This window comes from Lissotriton helveticus, chromosome 11 (assembly GCF_964261635.1).
Source record: "Lissotriton helveticus chromosome 11, aLisHel1.1, whole genome shotgun sequence".
Classification (NCBI taxonomy): domain Eukaryota; kingdom Metazoa; phylum Chordata; class Amphibia; order Caudata; family Salamandridae; genus Lissotriton; species Lissotriton helveticus.
In genome coordinates, this window is record NC_136072.1 from 401,231,965 (window position 1) to 401,244,244 (window position 12,280).

General features: G+C 45.8%; 1 protein-coding gene across 5 annotated transcripts in view; it reads left to right on the plus strand.

The window, feature by feature from the left end:
- DZIP1L (DAZ interacting zinc finger protein 1 like) overlaps positions 1 to 12,280 on the plus strand; it is a 796,975-nt gene that overhangs the window by 270,409 nt on the left and 514,286 nt on the right. For all 5 annotated transcript variants that reach the window (XM_078665844.1, XM_078665841.1, XM_078665843.1 and 2 more), the window contains exon 5: positions 11,124 to 11,285. In XM_078665844.1, the coding sequence (XP_078521970.1) occupies positions 11,124 to 11,285 (162 nt within the window). The remainder of the gene's footprint in view (positions 1 to 11,123; positions 11,286 to 12,280) is intronic.

Sequence of the window (12,280 nt, forward strand, 5' to 3'; positions counted from 1 at the left end):
TGCTTTAAAGGTGTCCCAGAGGGTATGTCGTGAAATGGGTGGGATATCACTGAAAAGAAAAAATTCATCAAAAAAGTTAGAAAAAGAAGTGGAAAACTTGGGATCCAGAAGGAGGGCATTGTTAAAACGCCACCTTTTAGGACCGTCGATTTTGGGTAAAACCTCAAGACTGACCACCACAGGGGCATGGTCGGAAAGTAAAATCGGACCAATTTCTGCCGCCTGAAGCGTTTGAGAGAGTGCATGGGAAACAAAAATATAATCAAGACGTGATTGGGAACGATGATGGGGTGAATAAAAAGTAAACTCTTGTAAAGTCGGGTTACATAAACGCCATGAGTCAACGAGTTTATGTTGCAAAATGGCCTGAGTAAATAGTTTGTGTGATTTTGTGGGAATATAGTAGGCATCAGATTTCCTGTCCAGAAAAGGATCAAGAGGGTGATTACAGTCTCCTGCAAGGATAAAATTATCATCCATGAATTGGGTAATATGGGGAGAAAATTCAGCCCAAAAAAGGGGTTCACCGTTTGTGGGACCATAGACATTAAGGAGGGAGATCGGAACACCTCTAAGTGATAATTTGACATGAGTCCATCTGCCATTAGTATCTGAGGCTTGAGAAATGAGTGTGAGAGGGAGCGACTTGCGACATAAAATGGCAACACCATTACGTTTACCATCACCCTGTGAGTAAAATACATCACCTACCCAACCTCTCTTAAGTTTCTCAGATTCCGTGTCTGTAAGGTGAGTTTCTTGAAGAAATGCAATATCAATATTTAATTTAGCTAGGTGAGATAAAATGCGCTGTCTTTTAACCGGGGAGTTGATACCCTTAACATTCCAGGAAACAATATTCAAAGACATAATTTACACAATAAAGCAATAACTTGGTGCATGGAGAAATCCAAAATAGAAAACAAAAAAGAGGAGATCAGAGAAAGAGAAGGGAATTATCAGAAATGTAAGGAGAGTAAGAAGAAGGAATTGAAGAAGAAGGAAGCAATGTGCAATTAAAAGAAAAACAAGAGTAAGGAAAAAACCCAAGATTAAAGAGTAGAAAGTAAAGAGAAGAGAAGCAGTGTAGATAAATGGATGGAAGAGCAAAGAATATAAATGCTCGAATCTGAGGAGAGAAGAAATACAACCTGAAAAAAGAAAATCATCATCATTATGCATGAATGGAAAATGATTGAGCGAGGAAGGGGAAGGGGAAAAGATCAAAAAACAAAGGAGGTACAAAAAACATGGGGAGAACATACCTACAACAGAGAAATACGAGAAGGAGTTGAGGGGAGGAAGGGGCCAGGTAGGCAAGGCAACACAACTGAGGTCAGCCGGGCAGGGAACCGGGAAGACGTCATCAGACAACGAAGGGTTCCTGTGGAAACATAGGCAGGAAAAAAGAATAGGGTGTTACATAGGACCGCATCTATACAAAGACCATGAAACACAGCTTGTGGGAGAACAGCACGAGGATAAAACATTCAAAACAGGCAGGAAAATTCAAAAAGGGAGTAGCCATTATAACAGAACGTAGGACTAGCATCAAAGCTGGCTAATAGAAACAGCTATCAGCCATAGGCGTGAAGTAAACAGCAACATTGCAATGCGAAACAATGGAACATTCAAACAAGCGAGAAAAAGGAGCATCAAAAAAGTATTAAAAGTCAACCAGGGGAGGAGGACGAAGGACCAGAAGCATCCATGGCAGAGGTGTGATGCGCATTAATGAAGCTTTGCAATCTCACTGGGTCTTCATATGTGGTAGTTTTGTTGTTATAGGTGACTTTGAACAAACAAGGATGGTATTGGCCATAGCGAGCACCCATAGAGCGAAGGACTGCTCTCATGCTTAGAAAGGCTTTCCTGCGGTTGGCAGTGGCTTTAGCATAGTCCTGAGCGAAGAACAACGGAGAATCAGACCATGTCAATTTAGGAAGAGCCTTGGCAGCTGCAAGAACTTTCAAGAGATCAGTGTACTCCAAGAAATAAAGAATTACACCTCTTGGCCTTTGTGACATGGAGAGTGACGTAGGTAAGCGGCCTAGACGATGTGCGCGCTGGATGTTGAGAGACGTATCCTCTGGTAAGTGGAGCAATTTAGGGAGGAAGGATTTAAAGAAAGCAGGCGGATCAGACCCTTCAAGACCTTCCGCCAGGCCGTAAATGCGAAGATTATTGCGCCTGCCTCTATTTTCTAACTCCTCCACCTGCTTCTGAAGAGCGCCCACCTGCGAAGACAGACGTGTGACTGTGGTTTGAGATTCTTGAAAGGATGCGACGGAGTGCTCCACCGAAGAAACTCTTGTTTCAATTTGGGACCAATTGTCTGTTAGAACCTGAAGTTTGGCAGTAGTCTCCTCCATGAAAGGGCGCAGCGACCCAATTTCCTCGAGAAAAGGGCGGAATGATCGGATTTCCTCCAGTAAGAGCTCCATAGAAACTGGAGATGATGACTTGGGTGGCGAAGGGGGATGTTTCTTCAGCCGTTTAACAGTTATTTTCCCTGAGGATGGCTGAGAGGACGAATCCATGGCTGCTTCCGAACCTGATGATGCAAGGGAATCCTCTAATTGGGAGAAAGCTGAAAACACTTTAGAGTTCTTTACAAAAGCCACCCTTGTAGTCGATTTGGAGGAAAAGCAAGACATATGTTTTTGTCGTCCCATACAAAGACACTGAGATACTCACAAGAGACGCAATGTAACAGCAGAAAGAAGAAGACACTTTATAAGGCTAGTATAGCTGCTCGTAATTCAGTTCGTTTATGATGCGTCAAGCACAATTAATATGAGGGAGGAGTTTAAGCTGGAACATCCAATATGAACATTGAGAGGATAATTCAGCCAAGTCAATGTTGCCAATACAGAGAATACATATTCGTATGGTGTAATTGCATAGTCAATTGTGTCATAGAAGAAGTGCAACCAGCTGAAGCAGGAGGAACATCCAAAAAGCAAAACCTGCAGTAAGTTGTGACAAAATTTCCAGCGAAATGAGAATATCCAGGAAGGAAGCCTCTACAGCGTTGAAATATGTCGCATGGAAAATTCTCTGCTGGTGGGGGCCGCAAGTAATCTACCGCCTCCACTCTTCAATAAAAGGATGGTGTAGAGTAACGAGAACATTCCAAACAGTGGCTAAAAAATACTACATTTTGCCAAGAAAACTCATAATGCGCAGTGAAAGCGGAGTCAGCATATCACTATATAGCCAAGAGTACTCCGAGGTGCTCAAAATGGCGGTCGCGCTGTGGGAAAGGCTAGTCAGTCATAAGTGCACAACATTCCTGAAATATTGTAGCAGGCTGCAACTTCGTGGGGGTTATAGAAGTGAATCCAGGATTGCAGCAATTTGCAGGCGAAGAAATAAAATAAATGCACACTCGCCTTTAGGAGAAAGACGCTCCGTGTCGGGACCCGCAAGATGGCGGCCGCGACCACCGGAGCGCCCTCAGAAGTATAACAGCGGAGAACTCCGCCGTCCGCCCAAACAGGAACGTCTCAGTAGTCACGGAACATGGCGTAGGCTGTCAGACGGCAGGACCGGACTTCCAGTGCAGGAACAGAGGGTATTAAGAGGTGAGTCCCCCGGTGCCGCGTCGGAGCTTTACTCAGGCGCCGCCATCGCCCACTGCGCCAAGCCACGCCCCCCCCCAATGAAGTGTTTAACCCAAAAGATCTAAGTAGTTCTTGAAAAGCAGTAGAATCATAGAAGCCAACCAACCAGAAGAGATCGTAATGAGGGTATGCTCAATGTGTGTGACAAACACACTATTGCCAACACAAAAAAGAAGCTTAGAAATGAGTGACAGAAAAGCCAACCAGTGATAAGCAATTGGCAGGCTCCAAGCACCTGCAGGTGCTTGGTGAGTCCACCACCTGACTTGCCAATGGCAGAGTATGAGCTCTATTTAAAAAGATTGCTACATACATTTTTGAAATATGATGTGCCATATGGAATTGCAAGCCTTTGGTACACATAGTGTCTTTAGCTAACATTTAGGGATCTTGTGCTGGAAAATCTGTTTATTATATGCTGAAACAACGGTTCCTATGGCGAACAAGAGTATCAAGGAAATTATGATATTAATATGGGCAATCGCTATGAATGGCAGGGTTAATGTGATGTCAGAATGAGACCAGCATTGGCATAGCCAATAGGTCTCGCATTTGGGACCTTATAAATGTTTAGTCATGCAACAGTTGGTGTTGTTGCACCAAGGATATTCTGCCATATAACTAAATACTTATACGGTCCAAAAAGCGAGACCTATTGGCTATGCCAATGCTTTTTAATTATTTATTTAAAAAATTTTTTTTGCAGTATAGAACATTTTTTTTTAAAGTTCTTTATTGAGCATATAATATTCATACAGCATATGCCTGTTCAGTCAAAGATCTTCAGTATATAACATTCAACGAACTTCAACGTAACAAAGCCAAAGGTTACACTAGTTGGTAAGTAATAACGGGCACTATGCATCAAGCAGAGGTAAAACTGTCAGTCGCAATGTATAATAGCTCTCCCCACATCCAACACCCCACATATAAGGCTTTACTATCTGAGCATCGTAGGAAATGTTAGACCCAGAATCCATAATTGTCATGTTCAATCAGAGTTCAGATCAGCACATGTCAATAAATACTCCCGCAGCGGAGCCCAGACATCCCTGGGCCTTGAGGAAAGTGGAAGTTCTTCTGCATATGTCTCCAACTGGTCTCTGCAGTACACCATATCTTTTAACCAGCTGTCTGCGTTAGGGTGCAGTCTACTATCCCATATAAACAGACTGCGTCTTTTTGCCAATAGTAAGGCCAGTTGTACAAATTTACCCATCATGCCCTTTAGTTGGGGATCGTGACCTAACAGACACAACGATGGAGCATTATGCAGGGTTAGTCCTGTCATCTCGGTGATAAGTGCCAAAACCTTTTCCCAGTACAGAAAAACTGGCCCACATTTCCACGCAAAGTGTATAAAATCGTCCCCCTCGCGTCCACATCGTTTACATTCATCTGATGTCCTGAGGCCTATCCTCCGTAGCTTGTGGGGAGTGTAGTATGTTTGATGGATAAACTTAAGGTGAATGATGCGGAGGTTACTGTTTGATGTTAATCTCCCCGTAAGTGAGCATATCTTTATCCATTCCTCCTCTGTGATGGGGGGGATCTATTTCATTGTTCCAGCGAAGGAGGCTAGCCTCTTTTGTGTCGCCCTGTATAATTTGGTGATCAGTTTCTTTTTCGTTGGGGTCGTGATCAGTGTCTACAGAGCCGACAATGTCTCCGGTTCTTCTCTATCTCCCTCTCTGCCTCCCTCCCTCTCTATCTCCCCCCTCTCTCTTTATCTCCCTCTCTACCTCCCTCCCTCTCTATCTCCCCCCCCTCTCTCTATCTCCCTCTCTATCTCCCTCCCTCTCCATCTCCCTCCCTCTCCATCTCCCTCCCTCTCCATCTCCCTCCCTCTCCCTATCTCCCTCCCTCTCCATCTCCCTCCCTCTCATCTCCCTTCCTCTCCATCTCCCTCCCTCTCCATCTCCCTCCATTGATTTCCCTCTCTCTACCGATCTCCCTCTCTCTCTCTCTCTCTCCCTCTCCATCCCTCTCCCTCTCCATCTCCCTCTCTCTCTCTCCATCTCCCTCTCTCTATCCATCTCCCTCTCTCCCTCCCTCTCCCTCTCCCTCTCTCCCTCTCTCTCTTTCCCTATCTCCCTCTCTCTTTCCATCTTCCTCTCTCTTTCCATCTCCCTCTCTCTTTCCATCTTCCTCTCTCTTTCCCTATCTCCCTCTCTCTTTCCATCTCCCTCTCTCTTTCCATCTCCCTCTCTCTTTCCATCTCCCTCTCTCTTTCCATCTCCCTCTCTCTTTCCATCTCCCTCTCTCTTTCCATCTCTCTCCCTCTCTCTCCCTCTTTCTCTCTCTCTATCTCCCTCTCTCTCTATCTCCCTCTCTCTATCGATTTCCCTCTCTCTCCATCTCCCTCTCTCTCTACCTCTCCATCTCCCTCTCTCTCCATCTCCCTCTCTCTCCATCTCCCTCTCTCTTTCCATCTCCTTCTCTCTTTCCATCTCTCTCTCTCTCTCCCTCTCTCTCCATATATCTCCCTCTCTCCCCATCTCCCTCTCTCTTTCCATCTCCCTCTCTCTTTCCATCTCCTTCTCTCTTTCCATCTCTCTCTCTCCCTCTCTCTCCCTCTCTCTCCATCTATCTCCCTCTCTCTCCATCTCCCTCTCTCTCCATCTCCCTCTCTCTCCATCTCCCTCTCGCTCTCTCCATCTCCCTCTCTCTCTCTCCATCTCCCTCTCTCTTTCCATCTCCCTCCCTCTCTCTTTCCATCTCCCTCTCTCTTTCCATCTCACTCTCTCTCTCTCTCTCTCCCTCTTTCTCTCTCTCTATCTCCCTCTCTATCTCCCTCTCTCTATCGATTTCCCTCTCTCTCCATCTCCCTCTCTCTCTACCTCTCCATCTCCCTCTCTCTCCATCTCCCTCTCCCTCTCTCCCCATCTCCCTCTCCATCTCCCTCGCTCTCGCTCTCTCTCTTTCTCTATCTCCCTCTCTCTCTCGCTCTCTCCCTCTCTCTCTCCATCTCCCTCTCTCTCTATCTCCCTCCCTCTCCGTCTCCCTCTCTCTGTCTCCCTCTCTCTGTCTCCCTCTCTCTGTCTCCCTCTCTCTGTCACCCTCTGTATCCTTCTCTCTGTATCCTTCCCTCTGTCTCAATCCCTCTGTATCCGTCCCTCTGTCTCCCTCCCTGTCTGTCTCCCTCTCTCTATTTTCCCTCTCTCTCCCTGTCTTCCTTCCTCTATCTCACTGTCTCCCTCCCTCTGCCTGTCACCCTCTGGCACCTCACCCCACCCTCCCAGCCACGCAGGTCTTTTAGAAAGAAGCAATTTTTACATAGAAATTTGACTGAGGAAATTGAGTAAATGCCGAGCCAGCAATGCATTTCTCTTACCAAGGACAGACAGGCAGTTTTTAAATTGGCCCACATTTATTGACAGAGATTGTTTTTTTTGTTTTTGCTTTTCAGTATTTTCGTTTTGGGACATGTTTGCATCGATTGGCTACTGTGCACTCTCCTTTCAGATGTCAGTACTTTATAATTTAAACATTGAGGGAACAGGTAAATAAAAAAAAATCTAAGGATCTCGCGTTTTTGAGGTGTTAAAGGCGTCTTTAAAAGACCATTTACTTGTTAATGGGGCTTTGTTGTGAATCTCCCGCCCCCACTAGAGCAGAGTGTCTCGGAGTCACTGCTGTGGCTGACTCTGAGACACTCTTTCAAAGGAATGCCTCCTAATTAGCAGTTATGTGCTAAGTGCCTCATCCTGCGACACACCCACCACTTGCAGGCGACACACTACTGTGTCGGGACACAGAGTTTGGAAAGCTCTGGTCTAAACAGATGCTTCTGAGTTGGGGGTAGGTGCTGTGCTTTCACAACTGAATAAAGATGGTCAAGACCAGCCAGTAGCATTTATTAGCAGAAGGCGGACCCCTAGAGAGAAACGTTGGTCACTATTGAGAGGGAGGCCTTTGCTGTGGTTTGGGCCCTGACGAAGCTGAGGCCATACTTGTTTGGTACTCACTTCAAGATTCAGACAGACCATAAGCCCCTCTTGTGGCTAAACCAGATGAAGGGTGAAAATCCCAAACTGCTTAGGTGGTCCATTTCCCTACAGGGGTTGGACTTTACAGTGGAACATAGACCTGGGACTGACCATGCCAATGCAGACGTACTCTCCAGATATTTCCACTTAGAACACGAAGACTTAACTGGTCAAGGTTAGTTTAATGTCCCCGCGTTGGGGGGGGGGGGGGTTGTGTAGGAGAGTAGGGTCTGCTTCCTTTGGTCACCCATGCTGTGATTCTCTGGTTTTTCAACTTTAATGTGGCTGTGGGCCTGCTAATCAGACCCACAGCCCAGCTGTTCTCTCTAAATTGATACCATGCACTTTAGGTGCATACCAGATTGGTTACTGGGTCACCCTTGTGAGCCCCTGTATAGTGTACCATAGGTACCCAGGGCATAGGTGCACCCTAGGCCTACCAGGGTCTGCAGCACTTATTGTGCCACCCCTGGTTTGCCTTCCAAACTGACACCACAGGTCTGTTCACACAGCCTGGGTAACTGTCTATCTTACTTAGATATAGTATACCTATATCTACCTTAACATATAGACATATTGACACATATACACCTATAAGCCACTCCTATGATAGGCCTCGACAATCCTGAAGGCAGAGTGCTTGGTTTTATGTGAGAGGGTGCCCTAGCATGAGCTGGGCCCCTCTGCAGCTTTCGGAACCATCTCCTTATAGCTGTTCTGGGATATAGCCATACCATATACTCCTAACTTTGGTTTGGCTTTATCAAAACATGTCGTGTAAGGTGTCAAACACTTTGGAATACTACCAGTATTATCTGCCCCTTTGCGACCGGTATTTTTGCATTTGGGATGCATCATCCCAAATGCAAAAATCGCAATTTAAGGAATCTCTAAATTGAGATTCCTTAAATTGCGATTGCATTTAAGGAATCCCAAATTGAGATTCCTTAAATGCAGTGCAACAAAGTAAAAAATTAGAGATTTCGCTAATAGGGGGAGCAAATTACTATGAAGTTGAACTTCATGGTAATTTGCGCACACACATGCCCTTAGGGCATGTGTGTGCGCAACATATGTGCACAGATTAATTTCAATGGTGCATCAGGGTGTCCTTTGGACACCCCTGCACCCTTGAAATTGCATTCTCAATTTGAGAATTGAGAATGTCTTCCCATTCATTCCTATGGGCATCTAGGCCCATAGGAATGAATAGGGAGGTATTCCTTAATTGCGACTCGCAATTTGCGAGTCGCAATTAAGGAATATTAAGAAATCGCAATTTTTTTAGTGATTTCTCCATGCATAGCATTTTGCTATTCCTTATTAGCGAATCCTTATTTTTCGCTAATAAGGAATCACAAAATGGATGCTTGATGCCTCTGGGGGATAGTCCCTTCTACTGTAAGGAATGTGTAGGACACCACGCAGATCTCAGTTGCCTACTCCGCCAGGTCCCTGGACCAAGAGAGGACCAGGCCCAGGCAGGACATGGAGGAGATGTAGGCCGCAGCAGACAATAAAGGGGGATCGCAGCACTCGACCAGGCCAAGCATCCAGCACCAATCAGGCCGCCCCACACTCCAGCCCCACTTGCAGCAGGAGTATCGGGGGGGGGGGGCACACCACAGGAGCCCCAGGTGAATCACGTTTTCGAATCACAGCATGGGTCCTAGGCAGGGGTATAACTTCACAAGGAGCACCTAGGGCTCCAGGATCGCAGCTCACGACCGGGAAGAAGTGGGGGCTCCGGATCTTCAATGTCGCGAGGAGTCACCTCTCCCCCAAGCAACACAAGGCAGAACCAAGGCACCGGCTGCACCCAAAGAGCCACAAAGCTACAAAATCACAGAGTCTCGCGTCACCTGCCTATGGATCTACCTAGCACTGTGCCCCCCAGCTGAGTCCTGGTCCAGCGGTGCCGTGCATGACCGCAGTCCACCGCGGCACCAACTCTGAGCCCGGGACGAGCACCTCAAGGATATCCAATGATTAGCGGCACCTAACCGCGGGCACACCGCACCCTTCTCCGGCATCGCACGTACCAGCAGCGTCGCCTCACTGCTCTCGCCCCAGCCGTGGCCCCACCTCCGTCTAGCCCTTTACCGCAGTCGGGACGCCTCCAAGTGTAGTCAGGTCGGAAGTCAGCCGATGAACGGGGATGATTCGCGGGGAAGCACGGCCCAGGCTCTACTCGCCGGCACTACCACAACATCACTGTCGCTGCTTCAGATTGGGGTTTGGCCATTCCCACAAAATGGCGTGGGCATGGGGGCAATATATATGGGAAACTAGGGGCAGGATACAGACTGATGAACAGGATAGTTGTAGGATTACGAGTGGGCCTCCGAAGCTCGTCTAAAGCACGTCAGCCATTATGGACCGTTTGGCCACGCCCCCTCATGGTGCTTCACTTTTGAGCCCGGCCTTCTTGTTCTCCTCCTCTGCATCAGATATGGAGGAGTCAAAAGTGGGTTCTCTTATTCAACATCCTCTTGTCTGTCCATCATGCCACATGATTGAATCACCTCTATATGTACAGGTAGTAGTACTACCTCAGTTGCTTTCAGATTCATCGGTTCCTGAAGAGGAGTTTTTTTCATTTGTTGGATGGCGGCAAAAGGGCAGTCCTGGTGTATCTTGGTCGAGTTGCATTTTTCAGAATTGTGGATTCATTGTTTTCACGGCCAGACTGGGATCCAAAAGCGGTCCTGGCAAACAGCTCGGCCGGCCAGGCGGGGTAGCTTTGTTAGGGGGTTGCTAGTTGTAAGCACCACTCCTGTCTCACTGCTGCAGCTTTTGTACAGGGGCCGATATTGCAACTATGCTGCAACACTGGCTCCTGTTAACAAAACCAGCCCCCAGGGTCCTAAACCGCCTGCCACCCTAGTGGCCCACCCTGAAAACGCCTGGTGCCCGCTACAGCCAATCCGGCCCTGAATGTTTTCTCAACTGTGGATCAGCTAGAAAGGGTTGAAAACCTTCTGTCCAGTCAAGTTGGCCCAAAATACTTGGAGCTTTGATATTCCTCAAAAGTAAAGTCTGGTATGGGAAAGTAGACAAGGAGTTAATGTCTCAATTACATACTGGTAGCTTCATTATTCAGTCTTATCCACTTCAGTTTAGTCAATATATCCCACCCTCCATTCCTGTAAGGGTGGTAATTTGTGTACCATCATTGGTTTGGCTTTGTACTTAAGGATGTGATGCTGTCGGGCATGGCCTTTATAGAAGGACTACTGAAGCGTTCTTTTATTAAAATATGAAAATGGGACTGAGGTCTGTGGAAGGCGATTTTTCCTATATATATTAACTTGAAAGGCGAAGAAAAGACTGAGACTAATGGAATTACCTATTAGTAAGTAATTGAGGCATTATAGCATGCTGTTAGCAGTTGTGGGTATATTTATAAAAGACTGGCCACCATACAAGGCATTTTCGTTCAACTTTTACCCATCCTTGATAGGGTTTTGTTACAAACATTAATTGATTTTGCTTCTTTGTCTGACAGGACTTAGAGGAGATCTCTCACCTAAAGGAGGATGCAAGAAAAGATTTTGAGAAGTGGAAGGAGGAGGAGAGAACCAGGTTTCAGGAGGAGATGGATAGTCTGAAACACCTTTTCCGCACTGAATTTAGGAGCATTGAAAGTAAAAACTCGACCTTGGAAGAAGTAAGTAAAATACACCAAACAGAAATATCGTGAAGGTTCTAACATATGCACACAGTGCAATACAATTAAATTGCAATTTATTGATTTGACATACTGTTTTAAAAATGAAACCTTTATTGGTTCATAACTTTTCCCAGAGTACAAGTAAGATGTTTTGGTCTCTGTTAGTGTCACAAGCTGACTGTTACTCTACTGCAGGGGTCTCCAACCTTTTCTGCAGTGAGATTTATTTCTGCTCAAGGAAAGTCCACCCGAGCTACTAGCAAATGTTATCACACTAAAGTAGCGACCACATATATTAGACTGACAATATTACTAACCTAAGCAGGATTATCAGTAGTAACCATCCGAGCATTTCAGGTGAGGTTCCATGCTTTAATGCCAGGGAAAAGCTCATAAATATTAAATGCCTCCACATGGGTAATAAAATACCAGCCAAAACACTGCCTGTTGTCTGGTACAAAGGGCATAGCCACAGCAATAAGACTCTCCAACTCAGCTTCAATTATCACGCAACTATCAATTTTAAATGTATTTTGGAACTGCAGCCTTTCATCTTCATCCGCATGTCAGTTTTTGAAAGTAAACCTTTTTTGTAATCAAATACCAGTTTCCACTTGAGCAAACAAGCTCAATTTGAAAGACGAGGCCCTTTTCTGAAAAAAACATGTTTTCCCTGACATTCACCTATTCTGGTTCAAATGCCCAGGTATTACCATCATTGGTCATGAATGCTTACCATAACACCAAAGATACCGGTCACTTGCTAATAATGCCCACATATATATCAGGGGACCCATTGCACCAAGGTTGAAAAACATCATGGCCAGCTTGTCCACTATATATCTGTCACTGTCATTATTATGTAATGTAAGGGGTGAACACCATTATGTCAGGGATGGCTAAAAGTATATCAGTCATGCTCTTAATATGTCAATGGTACCAAGTATATAAAGAATGCCCTAAATATGTCTAAATTGGTCATTGATTTGCCA